At 35.7% G+C, this 19,301-nt stretch overlaps 1 protein-coding gene across 1 annotated transcript in view; it reads left to right on the top strand.

Annotated features, from left to right (window-relative positions):
* The window catches only part of LOC127836148 (uncharacterized), a 31,206-nt gene that overhangs the window by 1,369 nt on the left and 10,536 nt on the right, over window positions 1–19,301 (top strand). The window contains exons 2-5 of the mRNA XM_052362579.1: window positions 7,606–7,724; window positions 14,003–14,051; window positions 17,275–17,342; window positions 18,889–18,994. Of these exons, the coding sequence (XP_052218539.1) occupies window positions 7,606–7,724; window positions 14,003–14,051; window positions 17,275–17,342; window positions 18,889–18,994 (342 nt within the window). The remainder of the gene's footprint in view (window positions 1–7,605; window positions 7,725–14,002; window positions 14,052–17,274; window positions 17,343–18,888; window positions 18,995–19,301) is intronic.

Genomic DNA, 19,301 nt, shown 5'->3' with positions numbered 1-19,301 from the left:
TTACGCCTGGTTTTAAAAAATCCGCCTTGTTTATTCTTCAGTCTGCAAAATTGTACGCCAGGATTTGCAAATGTTTTTTACGTGTCCACCAGCTTTATGGGCGTAAAAGGCACGTAATTCTATTTTACGCCTCAAAACCAGCTGGTTTACGCCAGGATTTTTCATACGGGAATGAGTGTCGAAAAAGTCAAGGATAACCATAAAATAAATTATAACTTCTAAATTGTGAAAAAACATTGATTTTCCTACACTTCTTGAAGGGTTGTCGTTAAAGGGCCAAAAAGTAAGGGATATTCCTCTTGAGTTGTGTGTAATTTTCATAAAGATGCTACATTACAAATATTTTATAAACATATGACCATAAATCATTATGAAATAATTATTGACCTTTGGTCTTTATATTTGTTGCTTTTTTTCCAAATGTTGATTGCCTGTAAAAATCAAAATAATCTATTGTGTTGAGAGTGTCAAATGGCCATCTTGAAAGAAAGTTTTCTTCTTAAGTCATGGGTTATGATTGGCTGTTCAAATTTCAAGATGTGCATGTTATAAATAGCCTTTTAACTGACATTGCATGGCAGCTTAATATCTTATGAGAAAAATGCCAACCTATGCTGAAGCAAGGAAAATACTCATAAATAAACGATTTTGTATTACTTAGTAACTTAGAACCAATATTAAGGAGGAAATAATGTTTGTTGATTTAAGATGAATTACAATAATTACCTGTTTTTGTCACTTTTTTGATCAGCAAAACAATGGTGACATGGTTATAACTTCTAACCAGAACGAACTGCATTATGTGCAAACTTTGTATTAAGAGATTTCATGCGATATTTATAACCATAACTCAACAAGAACCTACCATACATGTACATACAATGATATGTACAGCTCAAAGTTTTGTATGGTAATTCAAACTTCGCAAAACTTTGTCGGACCTACGCACACGTTTGACATGAAAATTGACGGGCCAATAGAAATTCTTAACTCGTCGGACCGAAATGTTTGATACAATAATTGCAGATTTTCATGAATATATATAGAAAATCGGCCAATTACACACTTTGCCTGAGTGAAATATGATTGTACTATTAAAAAAAATTGCAAAATCTTATCGACGAAAATTTTGATTATCCGCTTATGATAACAAATGCATATCACCGGTTTCTTGCTATGTCGGGATGAGACAATAGGTGTTTGTGTCAAGCTAGTACATTTGAGTGTTCAACTGAGTTAAATTCTTGCCTTTTTACAGAAAAACAAAACAACAGCTAGGGTTTAAATATAAACGAGTGTTACGGTGATTTAAGAGCAGATAATTTCCATTCTTAAGTTTAGAAATTGTATCCATAATATGAAAATATTTGAAAATCTGAAACCCCCAAACCGCATATAGCCGACGATTTGCAAATCTTTTACGGACATTTCGTGCCACTACCAGTTCGTGCCACTGATATTTGTGTTGAACCGGGGAAGTTGTTTAAACCAACTGTTAATATATAGCCAGATAGATGTGAATAATACCGTATTGGTGTGAATCATAACTGGAAACTTTTGAACCTTTGATTTTCACCTAGATGTGCAATGTAAAACAACAGTGTTTTATTTCAATATTATTTATTCAGGTTAAATTAATTTTTTACATGTATTTCAAGGAATTTTAAGATTTATTTTTAAATATAATCCATAAACAAAATTTATTTCAGTTTAAGATTTATTTTATATGCTTGTTCATGAGTGGAAGAAATACAAGAATAAGCGTCCCCCTTGCGATTTTTTTTATTCATGGAAGAAATGACCATGGTTGTCATTTTATCCAGAAACTGTCTAGAATATTATGGTGTTGGGGTTAAGTTAAAAAATGTGATAACATTTGTTACAGATAGTTCAAATCTAAATATTTATACAGTTAATGACCATGAAAAGCTCATGTTAAATCATCAGCTGGTGATCTTTTCATAGAATATTGTACATGTATTTATAATCAATACTTACCATTCTTGCATTCAAAAAAGGTTTTCTATGATTCCTAAGCAAATTTAAAGTAAGTTTGATCTTTTCTTTCCTCGGCAACCAATATGATTTAGAGAAAAATGTGGATAACACAATAATTTCTGTAGTTCTAATGTTTTACTCTTCCTTTTTTTCCTATTTCATGAATTGTCTTTGGTCTGACAAAATGAAATACCGGTAAGGTCTGACAGAAAACTCTGACCAGTCAGACCAAATGTCTGACAGAAAGTCGTTGAGTTTCAAGAATTCTGGTTATTGCAATAACCATGTTTTTAAAAAACTACATCCCACATTAAGTGTATTAAATAAAGTTCTATCAAACTACATGTATAACATCACAACAAACACAATATCTTTTAAAATTTGCATCACCTTGTGAGTCTTTTGTGGAGAAATTCTCAAAACTAAAACTTGATAAAACCATTTTCAGACGGAAAGCAGGCAGTTTGGAATTGACAATTATAGCAAAGGAAAGGCGAAATGTTGCTCTGCACTAATTTTTTTTTATCAAGTGTCTGATGGTCTCATCTTATGCTGGCAGCTTAAAGTTTATGGTGTATAACAGTTTTGTTTGAACTAGGACACATTCTTATGACTGTGATTTCATTGCTAAAGGTTTATTGCTTACAAGGTGTTAACGCAACGCTAACACTAAATTGTTGCAGTTTTTTAATTGGGTTTAATATTTGGGTTAAATAAATTCACATATTTTTAGATTTAATCAGAATATCTCGGTGTTTTCCATTTCGTAATGTAGACATTTTTCGTAACAGATTTTGTGTTTAAAACTTGAACTAATTTAATTTTCTGCTTATATACACATAATCAAGTAAGTTATTTTAATTTGCGCAAAAGGGACATATTTATTGTATTTTTGTTTTTATTTATACCAGAAAACACTTATGTGGCTCATATTACCATTTAAATTGCCCCCTTGATTCCAGGCAGGGAGTTTACGTGAAAAAAGTTTTAAGTTGGATTATTGCAACTAGTATAGTCTACCTATGTAATCCCAATCACAGTCTTTCCAGCGTTCCTAGTTTTTCCTAGTTTTCCTAGTTTTTCCTAGTATTTTTTAAGTCTCCTTTTTCCTAGTTTTTACAAAAAGCTCCTAGTTCTTCTAGTTTTTTCCCCGGTGACACAAGTTAAAATTCTTAAATGGGCAAAATAATTTTTTGGTTTTGTTAATTTAATGTCACCTGGATATGTATACATCAATTTTTAGTGTTTTAAATATATTTGGGTTTGCATTAAGTATGTATTAATGGTTTATTATGCCCCCCTTCGAAGAAGAGGGGGTATATTGTTTTTCACATGTTGGTCGGTCGGTCGATTTGTCCGTCGGTCCGTCCACCAGATGGTTTCCGGATGATATCTCAAGAACGCTTAGGCCAAGGATCATGCAACTTCATAGGTACATTGATCATGACTGGCAGATGACCCCTATTGATTTTCAGGTCACTAGGTCAAAGGTCAAGGTCACAGTGACTCGAAACAGTAAAACGGTTTCCGGATAATAACTCAAGAATGCTTATGCCTCGGATCATGAAACTTCATAGGTACATTGATCATGACTGGCAGACGACCCCTATTGATTTTCAGGTCACTAGGTCAAAGGTCAAGGTCACAGTGACTCGAAACAGTAAAATGGTTTCCGGATAACTCAAGAATGCTTACACCTAGGATCATGAAACTTCATAGGTACATTGATCATGACTGGCAGATGACCTTTATTGATTTTCAGGTCACTATGCAGGGCCCTCAATCTATCAAATCTGCCGCCGAATTTCGGTGGCAGTCCCCCACCTGAAAAGTATACTTTTTTCCCCTTTTGGGGGGAAACATTCCCCTTAAAAAAAAAAAAAAAAAAAATTATTTTTTTTTTTTGAATAGAAAGATGTGTTATTGTACGGTTTCCGGATGATAACTCAAGAATGCTTACGCCAAGGATCATGAAACTTCATAGGTACATTGATCATGACTGGCAGACGACCCCTATAACTTTTCAGGTTACTAGATCAAAGGTCAAGGTCACAGTGACTCGAAACAGTAAAATGTTTCCTGTTGATAACTCAAGAATAATTAGGCCTAGGATCATGAAACTTCATAGGTAAATTGATCATGACTGGCAGATGACCCCTATTGAATTTCAGGTCACTAGGTCAAAGGTCAAGGTCACAGTGACAAAAAACGTATTCACACAATGCCTGCCACTACAACTGACAGCCCATATTTCATTCATTGTATGTGTGTGTCCAAAAACTTAACCCTTGGTTTAAGTTTGATAACTTTTGCAATATTGAAGATAGCAACTTCATATTTGGCATGCATGTGTATCTCACTGAGCTGCACATTTTGAGTGGTGAAAAGTCAAGGTCAAGGTCATCCTTCAAGGTCAAACGTCAAATATCATTGTATTTTTCTTTCCTAAAACTTTAATCCAATTTACATGTATGCCAAGTGGACTCTCCCATCCAGCTAAATTGGATCAATTTATCATGACTGGCAGATGACTCCAATTGATTTTCAGGTCACTAGGTCAAAGGTCAAGGTCACAATGACAAAAAACGTATTCACACAATGGCTTCCACTACAGCTGACAGCCCATATGGAGGGCATGCATGTTTTACAAACAGCCCTTGTTTTCTATATATATTTGCTCAAGGCTAGAAAAAATAGACGATAATCGCAATCCCCTGTCAAAATGGTGTAAGGCAGATTCTGGGAACTGCTTTGCTTTGTAAAAGCATTATATCCTGTTCAAATTAGGCCTGTCTCAGTTATTGGGCCACACTGATGGATCAAAAATTGTAAACATAACCAGTTGGTTAAAGTACGCAATGATTATGGCCAGACACAGCTATTTAAATCACCTGTACCAGGAGGCAGTCAACAAGGAGGTGGTGATACTGAAAAGGAGGGGCAGACTGTCTTTCTTAAGCCTTTATCAGTAAGCGATCAAATAGCAAAAGCAGAGGCATTTTGGGCAATGCAAGTGGCATCATGTGGATATTCCTACTCATAATGTGATGGAAGGTGATGTTTCCTGGAATATTTTCTGAACAATTCAAATGAGCAAATTTAAGGTGTCATATCCAATATCAGATGGTCTTGGTGCTTATTTTAGAAGGGATATTAAGAAAAAGATACAAGTATCAAAGAGTCCATTTACAATACAATTTGAAAAAAAAACAGGAAATGCACAGGACAAAAAGCAATGTGTTAGATTTTGAAATGAGCAGAAGAGAGAAGTTACTACAATGTTCCTGGAAAGACTCGTGTTCGAACATGCTAAAGGCGAAATGGTCAGCAATGCCTTGATTGAGACATTAGGAAGCTTGTAGCTTTGTGCGGTGATGGGCCGAATGTAAATAAAACCATCTGGAGAAATGTTAATAACTATTAGAAATCACAATGCATTGAGAAAAGACCTTGATGCATATGGAGATGATGCAGAACAGCTGGCCATTGATATCTTTCAGTGGTTTAAGTCCCACATAAGCCAACGAGATGATTTTGTGTTGACATTGGAAGACCTGGGACTGTATGAAGAAATGTTTGTCCACCATGTAGAATGCCGTTGGTTTACACTTATTACAGCTCTTTAACGTATTGGAAAGCACTGGGAAGCACTGTGCAAGTACTTCTTGAAAGATCCTCCCCACAAAAGTAAAGAAAATCATATGTATGTTCAGTTGAAAAAGAATTCCAGGTATAAGGATTTGTCAGCTGCATTTAAGAAAGGAATGCAAGGCACACATACAGTTTTTGGTGAGTGTATGGCCACTGTTTAACCATTTCTCAAACAATTTCAGAAGCAGGAACCACTCATTCATCTCCTGTATTCTGAGATGTCTGACGTCTGAAGTCATTTTTGCTGAGATTCATCAAGTATGATGTTGAAGGGGGAAAACATGGACGCAACCTTCAAACTATTGATGTACATGACGGCAAGGACTTGAACCAGAATGATAAATTGGAAATTGGTGTAGACACACACGAAACATTGTCTCACAATGACCCAGGAAAAAAGAAAATTTAAAAACTTGAAATTCTACCAAGCAATATCAAGTGACCTTCAAACAAAGCTTTCTCTACATGATACAGTGCATGGTGTGAGCGGTACATTGCCTTCATCCAGAAGTTTGTGACCAGGAGAGCTCACCAACTATGATGCGTGAGCTATGCACGGCATTGCCAACTATTGATGATATGAAGGTCATAAAGTCGCAGATGATTGGGAGATATACAGATCTGAGACCATCAAAAACAAGATATACAATAACAAAATAACATCAGCTTGTAAAGATTGATTGCTATTGAAACTATGTTTTGAACATCAAGATTTGTTATGATATTACTCCTGGTTTTTCATACACCCTTCTAGTTTTTTCCTAGTTTTCTCAAAGTGTTTTGTTCAGAGCACTCCTTGTTTTCTCCTAGTTTTTTGTTAAGGCCTGCTGGAAAGCCTGCAATTATGCCATAAATATGAAAACTGCAAGAGGGTTGCAATCTTTGGAAGCATAAACAGTAAGTCCGACAATTTTGAATTTCACCGCAAACTTTTTAATATTTTCGATAGCAAAGTCTGACGAGCCAACAATCTTTCACCATGTTCAAATATTTAAAAAATACCTAAATGATATAAAAATATGTTAACTTAAATGTTAAATAAAATGTTAACCACTTATTTGTATTATTCTCAACTACCTTTACTCATGACTTTTAATCACAAAACAGAAGTTTATTCTAACATCCATCCAGATAGGTTATCATTAATACATTGGTAGATGGTACTTAACAACAAATGAAATGAAATGATGTCTGACCAGAAGTAGAATGCAGCTGAAATCTGAGAAAAATGCACATCTAACTGAATTTAATTTCTGTATAAAAAGGGAATAGTAATATCAATCTGATGTAGTTTCATTGATTTGTTTTATTTTAAAAGTTTTTATGGAAGGACAAAAGCTTACTACACTGGTAGGCGGTATAACTTGGGTACTTCAGACACTTAAGATTTTGTCCAGGTTAAATATTACTACACACATATATATATATTTATATATATATATTTATATATATATATATTGTTCTTGTCCAACTAAAGTAGATCATTAAAAAAATCTAAAGCTCCAGGTTTCCACTGTTGAAATTGTGCTTTTCTAATTAGACCTTCAAGCAAAATTAGCCTGATATTAAATACAACACAATTTATTGTTGGAGGTTCACAATTTGTGCTAGTCCTTCAAATCATGCCCCGTTGCCCTTTGTGTTTTGACCTTGTCTGGCACGATATTTTCATTTTGCATGCTCAGGCTGTCTGTAAAAGTGTACTTAAAACAAACCTCAATGTCATTTTATACTTCAATTCAATAATATAAGGGAATGTGAATGGAACAAACCTTCATTTGTTCATCATAAACAGTAATAAATTCAGCAATAAATTGACATTTCATAATCATTTACCTTTATGTGTATACTTTTATAAAAATTACCTTAATTTGAAGGCTGTTTTCTTGTCTGGATTGCTATTACCCTTGTTTTTGTTTTTTCTCAATAGCTTATAAAAACTTATTTTCCCTCCAGTTGATGTTCAGCTGCATGAACCACTGCTATCAAGGGCAGTTACTCCTCAAGATGTGCGCATAGAGATGATCTCCCTTTGTTTCCAGTTTGAAACGCTGTGTAAGAAGGAGCTTGCAGAGGTGACAGTAATTTTCCTAAAAAAAACAATTTTCCGAATGTTTTACAATTAAGAAAATTCCAAACTAAATTTTTGGAAAAATAAAATCCCTTTGAGACCAAATGCAGATCTTAATCTGCCATAAGCCAAATAAGCCAATGGCTACAAATTATTAGCAAATTTGTCTGTATTTGGCTTTGTGTTTTCATAAAACATAATTAAACCGCCAAAATGAAATTAATGTCTATGTTTTATGGTTATTTAAGTTCAAGAACAGTGTGAGCTATCATATGGTGTTTTGATCACAATTTTATTCCTTCTTATTATATACACACAAAATGGCAATAACTGAGCTCAGAATTTATAATACAGTCTTGTGGCTTGGACCCCGTTATCCGCGTTATAATGGAGTTGCAGTATAAAATTATATATATTTACATATAAACCTTAATAACCAAGCACTATACAAACCAATTCTGAATGATATCAAATAAAAAATTTACCATTTTCTAATTAAATCATTTGTTATGTCCCCCACCACTATAGGAATATTGTTTTTGCCCTGTCTGTTGGTTTGTGTGTTTGTTTGTTTGTTTGCCCCAACTTAAACATTTGCAATAACTTTTGCAACATTCAAGATAGCAACTTGATATTTGGCATGCATGTGTATCTCATGGAGCTGCACATTTTGAGTTTTGAAAGGTCAAGGTCATTCTTCAAGGTCAAAGGTCAAATATATGTGTCAAAATGGCTCATTCAATGAATACTTTTGCAATATTGAAGATGGCAACTTGATATTGGGCACGCATCATGTGTATTTCATGGAGCTGCACATTTTGAGTGGCTAAAGGTCAAGGTCATCGTTCAAGGTCAAAGGTTAAATATATAGCTTCAAAGCGACGCAAAAGGGGACAAAGTGTTTCTGACAAACACATATCTTGTTTTTAGCTCACCTGAGTGCACATGCTCATGGTTAGCTTTCGTGATCGCCTTTTGTCCGTCGTGCGTTGTGCTGCGTCAACATTTGCCTTGTTAACTCTCTAGAGGCCACATTTTTTGTCCAATCTTCATGAAATTTGGTCAGAAGATTGGTCTCAATAATATCTTGGATGAGTTCAAAAATGGTTATGTTTGCTTGAAAAATATATGGCTATATAATTATTGCTATATTAAATCTTGTTGACACTCTAGAGGCCACATTTATTGTCTGATCTTCATGAAACTTGGTCAGAAGATTCATCCCAATAATATCTTGGACGAGATTGAAAATGATGCCGGTTGGTTGAAAAACATGGCCGCCAGGGGGCGGGGCATTTTTCCTTATATTGCTATAGTAAAACCTTGTTAACACTCTGGCGGCCACATTTATTTTCCGATCTTCATGAAACTTGCTCAGAAGATTTGTCCCAATGATATCTTGGAGGAGTTCAAAAATGGTAACCTTTGCTTGAAAAACATGGCTGCAAAGGGACGAGGTATTTTTCCTTAAATGGCTATAATATGGCTATAGTAAAATCTTGTTTACATTCTAGAGGCCACATTTATTTCCAATCTTCATGAAACTTGGTCAGAAGATTCATCCCAATAATATCTTGGACGAGTTCCAAAATGATGCCAGTTGGTTGTAAAACATGGCCACCAGGGAGCGGGGCATTTTTCCTTATATGGCTATAGTAAAACCTTGTTAACACTCTAGAGGCCACAATTATTTTCCGATCTTCATGAACTTGGTCAGAAGATTTGTCCCAATGATATCTTGGATGAGTTCGAAAATTGTTTCGGTTTCTTTAAAAACATGGCCATCAGGGGGCGGGGCATTTTTGCATATATGGCTTTATATGGCTTTTGTAAAACCTTGTTAACACTCTAGAGGCTACATTTATTGTCCAATCTTCATGAAATTTGGTCAGAAGATTTTTCGTACTGTATTGATATCTTGGATGAGTTCGAAAATGATTACGTTTGCTTGAAAAACATGGCTGCCAAGGGGCGATGCATTTTTCCTTTTATGGCTTTATATGGCCAGGGCTCAGCCTAGGTTCAAACTTGAGGGAGAAGTGACTTCTCCCTGAGCTGAAATTAGGGAGAAGTGAAGCTACTAGAAGGAGAAGTGATTTCTGTTCAGCGTTTAATAAAATCTTCACTTGTTTTATACCCCTCATTACACCAAGCCTTAGTATCATCATCAATGACAAACAAATAATATTTTCAAACTCAATAAATCCTTACATATTAAGTCACATAAATCAATTCATAAAAAATAAAACGTGATTTCCATGTGCATCATAAAAATAAACAGTACTTTAATAATGAAATGACAATCCAAACCCTATTTACATCATAATGTACATGATAATTGGGAGTGGGTCCAGTACCCATGCCATATTGGGCATTCTTTGCGTCATGAAATCACCAAATTGGGGTAAAAACAAGTCGTAACAAAACACAATCTTAATGCATGGGGCATATGGTATATCTATTACTGTTTATCCGAATTTTATACATGTCCGAAATATTTATACTTAAAAATGCCTTACCTGTTTAACTTTAATAATCCAAATTTTCTTTGTTGTTATCTGGTTTAACAAACGTTATCAAACGTTTGTTAAATCCAGTTAATGGTTTCTCCATTATTGAATCACCATTACTTGTTATTTGAATCGCCAGCTTTGAATTGAACGCGGGTTGAATACGTCCGCCGTTTGCAATGTCGAAGGTCATGACGTAGCAATTTAATTCTACTCGGATAATTTATATCTTATCGAGGAAATGTGTTTTCTCAATGTCTATTGTGTAGTATTAGGACTTGTTAGTATAAAAATGATGGAAATTAGCACTAATGACTATGCACGGGTGAGTTGTTAGTTTTCGTTTATATGGTTACGAATTCATGTCTGACAAAATAAATTGCACATCGACTGGATAATTAGTGTTTGAGAGATTTGAAACACGAAACAAGTAAACAGTAGAACATACTAGAATAAATCGTATTCATATTTACTGTTGCGAATGTGCTGCGCGTGTACACTTTTTTGAGCGTATATACATGTCTATAACGATGTCATTTCATCGCTCAGGTAAACTACTACAATGCGCGCGTTCTCATTGGTAACTATCGATGTGAATGTACAATGTACCTCTTAACTCCGCCTGCAAGGCGTGTACTAATTGACATGACGCCTTATCTATGATCGCTCCGCCCACTAGAATTGATCCACCAATCAGCGATCGATTAATCGGGCGCACTCGTTAGTAACGACCTGTCCGCCATTTTCTAGACAAGCTACATGTTTAGGTTCACTTTTATTCCAACGAGTTTCTTTTGTTTTCCTCTTAATAAAACGATTAAAAATGGTTAAACGGTGTCAATGGGGATTATGTAACTCGGACAATCGATATCCTGAAAGATTAGTTGGTGACATTTAATTTATATCGTTTCCAAAGGCGAAAAGAGATCTTGAGAAGTGTAAGAGATGTATAAATACATGCGGTCGTCACCACGAACAACTGAACGTCAACACTGTCAAAGACAATTAAAATATATTTTTATCGGATATACTAGCAGATAGTATAATAGTTTATGTTATCGATCTGATTATCACATTATATTTCACTTTTTTAAAAATAGTTTTATCAGTTACTAGGTCAGAAGCGAGGTTCATCTGCATTACTTAAAGAGAAATAAAATCCAGCATGAAGCCTAATTCATGCTGTGTTTTATTACTCTGATAGTAATGCACTTAATTGACATCATGCATGTTATTTGAAGGTGACATGTGATATATTATCTTATTAACGGTATTTACACATTTGCACTCATGTGGTGTCACCAATAAACGCTTTTAATCCACACTAGGAGCTCGAATGCCTAGATCTAATTTTTTTAAACGAGTTTCGTTTATTTTGTTCGGATTAAAAAGCGGAAATGAAATATGGCAAAAACGGTGTAAAAAGGGTTAATGCAGCTCTGACATTTGGTATCCAGAAAGATAAGTTAGATGAATTAAATGTATACCATTTCCAACGCGGCAATGCGGTCTTGACAAAAGCGAGTGGAAGCTTCAAGAATTACCGAGATCCCCTTTATAGAACATTATTTTATTTCACTAACTTGAAATGTCATATAAGCAATAACTAAGCATTATTGAGTATGTATAATGTCAAGTGTGCATGTAAAATAATTGAGAATTTTGGTACCCAATTCGTGTAACTTTACGAAATCCCCGTTAAAAATCGCGTTTCTGTGTGTGTCAGAAACAAGTGAAAACCATTTTGTTATTATTTTAATAAAGACGTATCGATAAATGCTATTGTAAATGAGTTATTATTACTGATATTAGTTAACCAATAAATGCGGTAACTTCGGGGAAGTCGGGACCTGCGCGAGCGTCTGATATTGGTAGCCTTATTAATTTATAATGGGAGGCGGAAAACTACAACGGGCGAGGCATGGTCAGGGGTGATAACCCCAAAAAAGGGTAAGGGTAAGGTTTAGGGGTCGGGTTAGGGTTAGGGTTGGGTTTAGGCTAACCCAAACACTAACCCAAACCCAAACCCTAACCCTCTAACCCCCCCTTGCGCAATACCATACCATGCCTCGCCCGTTGTCGTTTTCCGCCTCCCATTTATAATAGCCTGACCATTTCGTACAACGCTTATTTTATATCAGACAATGTCCAAACTTACCGTGCTGTTGTTGCGCTTTAAATTATAGTGATTGATAAATGTCCCATAAGCAATGTTTAATATGATTAATATCACTTTTATACTCAATGTGGGATCGAGGTACCCACCCGGCGTCAGAAAGCGCGTAGAACTTCACCGAATTCCCAGTTATAAAGCGCTATTTCGTGTCAAATACACGGGAAGGGGGATGTTTCGGTAATAATTTTGTTAATAACACGGGTAAATACCGGTGAAGTGTTAATTAATTGCAAATACTACCATTACACGTAATAACGGGTTCAATTTCGGTAAGCGCGCAAGCGTTTGAGAGCGTGTTTAATGTACCGATTTACCCGTTATAAATAGCTGATGTTCTCTTTAATCGTATATTTTTTGCATTTGCAGAATAACTAAATGGCATCAACCCCTTTACAAGTGTTATATGGTGTTAAACAAGTCCATAAAATAATCCGGAATATCGCGTAAATCTATATGCAGTCTATAGGCAAAGAAGCCATTTTGGTGTTAGCTTGTCTAGGTTTTCTTCCCGCTGAGCCACGTGATTAAGTGGGCGGAGCGATCACTGATAAGATGTCATGTCAATTGCGCTTGCAGAACAGAGAATTATCAAAACTGTCTGCGAAATGACACACACTTTGATCTTTTGATCTAAACCGTTATTGTTTGGAGTGAATGCCCACATATGCTAGTTGCCTGGATAAGCTTTCACAGCAGTCGATCTTTTGCTGTGATAATAAACTGATAACAAGCGTCATCGGTGAATTTATGACAAGTGAAAAAAGAGAAGTTTTAGATGAAAAAGTTGAGAGAAAAAAACGTTGATGTTGTAAAAAAAGAAGGCGAAGTCAACTTCTCCTTCATGTAATTTAAGGGCGACATTATTATGTCCCGGGCGAAGTTATCGCCCACGTTGCCCTCACGGCCAAGCCCTGTATGGCTATAGCAAAATCTTGTTAACACTTTATGGGTCACATTTATTTTCCATTCATCATGAAACTTGGTCAGAAGATCTTTCCCAATGATATCTTGGATGAGTTCAAAAAATGTTTTGGTTGCTTTAAAAACATGGCCACCAGGGGCGGGGCATTTTTCCTTATATGGCTTTAGTAAAACCTTGTTAACACTCTCGAGGCCACATTCATTGTCCAATTGTCATGAAATTTGGTCAGAAGATTGGTCTCAAGGATATCTTGAACGAGTTCAAAAATAATGCCTGTTGGTTGAAAAACATGGCTGCCAGGGGGCGGGGCATTTTTCCTTATATGGCTATAGTAAAACCTTGTTAACACTCTAGAGGCCACATTTATATTCGGATCTTCATGAAACTTGGTCAGAAGATTTGTCCCAATAATATCTTGAATGTTATCTCAGGTGAGCGACTTTGGGCCTTTCAGGCCCTCTTGTTAATTTAAAAATAATGTGCTCATTGTATGTTGGTTGCATTGCTTGCAAGTCAGGTCTACAGCTTTAATTTCAGCCTTTGAACTTGAATGAAAATAAAATATTTAAGGCTACTGAGAACTAAACTCTATCTGGAATAAAATGATCAGACCTGTTATTATCCATGTTCTACATTTCTTCTTGTATGTTAACTGTTTCTCATGTCTTTTTCAGCAAACCAGCATAAGAAATGGCCATGTAAGCAACTCATTTATTGACAGAGGTCAGTGATAAATTTTTTTGACAATATAAAAACTAATTAGTCGTAGGACTCAGTGGACTTATATACTATTATTATCTCTTATTTTAAGTTCACCTGAGCACAACGTGCTCATGGTGAGCTTTTGTGATCGCCTTTTGTTGTCATGCGTCGTCCGTCATGCTTCATCAACACTTACCTTGTTAATATTATACAGGACACATTTATTGTCCAATTTTCATGAAACTTGGTCAGGACACATGCCCCAATGATATCTTGGACAAGTTTGGAAAGGGTCCGGATTGGTTAAAAACATGGTTGCCAAGGGGCGTGGAAGTTTTCCATATGGCTATAGTAAAAACTTGTTAACACTAGTCTATAGAAGTCACATTAATTGTCAAATCTTCATGAAACCTTGTCAGAACATTAGCTCTAATGATACTTGTTTGAGATCAAAAATGGTTCTGGTCTGTTGAAATACATGGCCGCCAGGTAAGAACATGATATCTTAGACGAGTTCGAAAATGGTTCAAGTTGGTTGAAAAATATGGCTGCCAGGGGGCGGGGAAGTTTTCTATATACATGTATAACTATAGTAAAATCTTGTTAACGCTCTAGAAGTCACATTTATTGTCCAATCTTCATGAAACTTACTCAAACATTATTTTTGTGCTTATAATATCTTGTATGAGATTGAAAATGGTTTGGGTCTGTTTAAAAACATGGCTGCTAGGGGGCGGGGCATTTGTCCTTATATTGCTATAGTATAACCTTGTTTACACTCTCACTCTTTTTAGTCCAATCCTCATGAAACTTGGTGAGAACATTTGTTCTCATGATATCTGGGCTGAGTTTGAAAATGGTTCCGGTCCGTTGAAAAACATTGCCGACTGGGGGCTGGGGCGCTTTTCCTTATATGGCTATAGCGAAACATTGTTAACACTCTAGAAGTCACATTTATAGTCAAATCTGTATGAAACTTGGTAAGAATTTTTTTTTATGATAGCTCGACTGAGTTTAAAAATGGATATGGTTTGTTGAAAAACATGGTGGCCAGGGGGCGGGGCATTTTTCCTGTTATGGCTAAAGTGAAACGTTGTTAACACTCTAGAAGAGACATTTTTAATGCAATCTAAATGAAACTTAGTCAGAATACTTGTTCTAATCATTTCTCTGTTGAGTTGGAAAATTCTTCTGGTTTGTTGAAAAACATGGTTGCCCGGGGCAGTTTTCCTTATATGGTTATAGTTAAAACTTGTTGAAACTATTCTAGCCACATTGATTGGCCTATCTTCATAAAACTTTGGTCAGAACATTTTTTCCAATGAAATCTCGGCTGAGATTGAAACTCGGTCATGTGAGCTCAAAAACTTCCTTTCCTTTGGGTCTCAGGTTAGCCCCTTTGGGCCAATGGCCCTCTTGTTTTTTATTTCCAATAGATTATTTTTAGACATTAATCAGAAGATTTAAACTTACATATGAATATATATGCTCAGGTAATCTTCATGAAGCTCTATAAGTCCAAACAGTGTTTGTTCCCAATCCCGCACCCAGGCCGAGGCCCTGTGGCTCGGGTCACCCCCCCCCCCCCCCCCCCCCCTTCCTCCAGCTGGCTGTTGAGTTAGGATTATTTTTTTAGCGAGGCTGTTTTTGGAGAAAACCCGAGCTATTGTCATAGCCTGCTCGCCGTCAGCCGTTCGCCGGCGTCGTGCTAAAACCTTAACATTGGCTCTAAAATCAAAGTGCTTCCACCTACAACTTTGCAACTTCATATGCAGACGCACCTTGATGAGTTCTACACGCCACACCCATTATGGGTCACTAGGTCAAAGGTCAAGGTCACTGTGACCTCTTAAAAAATAAAAAATAATTCTGACATGCTTTCGCAGCCGAGCGTGGCACCCGTTATGCGGTGCTCTTGTTAAATAATGGGCCTTGTTCACTCATGAAATGGCCAACAGAACACATTCTCTAAACACAAAATAGCAGATGTGTTGTATTATCTCTAATTAATAAGTGGATTAGCGCTTGCCAGAGAAATAAGCCACAAGACAATGTTTTCTTATCACCTTGTATACACATCCCCCATCAGTCATTACCCCTTGTGATCCTGAATGCTTCATCTATCTATGGTTGATGTAACACGTCTTTTGATTGGCAAAGGAAAGAGAAGCAGCAAATGAAAGCAACTAATACAAGCAGTTGAAAAATAAATAATGTTGGGAGCAATAAGAGAGGTATTGATACTCATTTTTTGAACAAGTAAGTTTCTTTGTCTTAGTCCAAGGCCCATAACTTCGCCAAAAATCAATGGACCGGAATGAAACTCACAATTCATCTGTAAGTAATGGAGGTAGACTTGCACACCAAATATCGGGTCAATATCTTAAAGCGTTTCGAAAATAATTTCGGAAAATAAATGCCGGACGGACAGTTAGGCGAAGAGTCCAACTGCTTTATGACATTCTATCAGGGGCATAAAAACCAGCTCAATATATGAAAGAGTTGCGTAAAAAGCCGTAGAGAAAATTTTAAAGTCCAAGGCCCATAACTTCGCCAAAAATCAATGGACCAGATTTCACACTTCATCTGTAGGTCATGTAGGTAGACTTGCATACCAAGAATTAGCTCAATATCTGAAAGCGTTGCGTAAAAAAACACTTTGGAAAACTGCTATTATATAGAAAAAATTTAAGTCCTATCTAATGTAGGAGTTTTAGATGATTGTGATGGTGTATCTATGTTGATGATGGTGAAAGTAAAAATGCGTAGTAGATAGTAAACATTTTATTGGGAATTTACTTTAAAACTGTAGAGGAGGTTTGAATTCAAACAGAAAATGCTATTATGGTTATATGTCAGTCATACTTTATGATACATTCCTTAATAAAAGATTTTAATGTTCAAGGTGTGGTTTCCTTCTTCACAAAACATCATACATTTCTGAAATCTAAAGCTGTTGTAAATTTCACACTAATTTTCAGAAAGTGTTGGCCATGTTTTTAAAACAAAATAAGTTTTTTAAGCATTAAAATTCACATTGAAAAGTGCCAAATTAAAAAAAATCGGGTCAGCCGGGAGACCCCTCCTGCATCTTCCCCAGTTCAGCCCCCCCCCCAGTCAAAAATTACTGCGTATGGCCCTGGTTCCTTACAGTTTTTTTTCCAATGGACTAGTTTTTTTGCTCTGTTTGTCCATCTGTTGTTATAAGGTCTTAATAATAAAACTCATGACTGTACTCTTTCAGCCACAGTTGTATGTGATAGAATGAGTCGCCTACTTGAAAAGGTCCCACCTGAATTCCAAGACTGCCTGGTATGTTGTGAACAACTTTTATCTGTTTAAATAAATTTAGCACTGTGGTCATGGTCATAATTTTGTTTTTCTGGCAATCATATTAAGTTAAAAGAAATGCTTCACAGTTATGAAAACAGGAATAACTTTGAAGGGCCAGTAATTACTAAAGACCAGTTTTTATTAAGCATCTTCAAACATATAATAATTGTAAACTCAGGTCATTATTATAAACATATATTTTTATGCTCATGCATCTTGATGCAGAAGGCATATAGTGATTGTCATATCTTTCAGTCAGTTCGTGCTTCTTGCTGTCCTTGACAAAGTAAAATTTACGGAATTATATAGCACCAACATAGATAACTAAAACTCTGTAATACTTAAACAGCTGTTGCTCATGGACATTCTCTGTATACCAATTTTACTTCTACCTTGACCTTATTTTGACTTTGGTCTAGGGTTTATATTGTTTGACACAACAAATAGTTATTGACACAGCTGTTCATTAAAAGCACTAAGTCATGATTGAAGACAAAAATTCTAGTTAAGCGTTGGTTCTTGTGGTAATAACCAACTGTTTGGAGTTTCGAAGCATTGAAATAAAATTACAAGGGCATTAGCTTGAGTGGTTTTATTACAAGCGTGGTTACAAAAAACGCAATAACCTAAACTTGACAGAATTTTTAAGCACTTGACAGAATTTTTAATGATTCTTCCACAAATAAATTTAATATTTGAAATTCGTCCTTAAAATACTTGCATTGTGTTATACTCTGCCCTTTTTCTGCAGGAAAAATTCTTGAAAAAAATTAGACTCGCCCATTATTTGTTGCAAAAGATACCTTACAAATGTTCCTTTTTTAAGATCCCCCAAAATTTTGAGGGGGAGCATATAGTCGCCGCTTTGTCTGTTTGTGCGTGTGTCTGTGCGTGCACAATTTTTGTCTGGGCTATTTCTCAGCAATTAATGACCAGAATTCAATTAAACTTTATGGGAAGCTTCACTACCAAGAGAAGATGTGCATATTATAGGCCGGTTCTGGTCGGATGATTTTTCACAGAGTTATGGCCCTTTGAAATGTTCTATTAACTGTACATATAGTGCAATTCTTGTCCCCCCAACTACTGACTGGAATTCAATGAAGCTTTATAGGAAGCTTAACTACCTTGAGGAGAGGCACATGTTATAAGTGGGTTCTGGTTAGATGATTTATTTAGAGAGTTATGGCCCTTTGAAATTTTTAAGTTGCTAAACCATCCATCATATTATTTTGTACAAAGTTATGCCCCTCAAGACGTTTCCTTTTATCTGAATATATAGTGCAATATTGTGACAAAAAAAAACTTTGGGGAGCATCACCCGTCTCTGACAGTTTCTTGTTGTCACTAGAAATCAAGTGACAGATCGTGGTCAAATTTATGTGTCTAGGTGTTCTTAAATATTGCTATAACACAATCTGCTGTTTCCTTTGTTCCTGAGGAATATCAAGAGTCAAAGTCTTATCAAGCTCTTTTCCATCACTTGTATAAAAAACAAAATTATATTTTGTATTGCCCATTCCAGAGGTATATCTACAGTCAAGGCTTGGACAAGTTGTTTCCCAGAACTGTTACCTACCTGGCCAGTCCTCGCACATTCGCTCTGGATAATGAGAACTCCACTTTAGATAGTATGTTCTATCATGTACTAGTATATAGCAGTACTAGATATAGAAATAATGAAACACCAAAAATAATATCAGGAGAAAATTTCTCGAAACTGTTATAACTGTTATTAGTATTATACAGTAGCCCAAACTTCTAAAGCAAATTTAACAAAAAATGTCAAAAAGTAACATACATGTATATCATATGTATAAGATATAATCATTGTTGTAAATAAAATAATAATTAACAACAGTGATTTTTTTTAGCTCATCTATTTTTTGAAAAAAAATTATGAGCTATTGTCATCACCTTGGCGTCGGCGTCGGCGTC

This window comes from Dreissena polymorpha, chromosome 6 (assembly GCF_020536995.1).
Source record: "Dreissena polymorpha isolate Duluth1 chromosome 6, UMN_Dpol_1.0, whole genome shotgun sequence".
Classification (NCBI taxonomy): domain Eukaryota; kingdom Metazoa; phylum Mollusca; class Bivalvia; order Myida; family Dreissenidae; genus Dreissena; species Dreissena polymorpha.
This window is presented reverse-complemented; position numbering and strand designations above follow the sequence as displayed.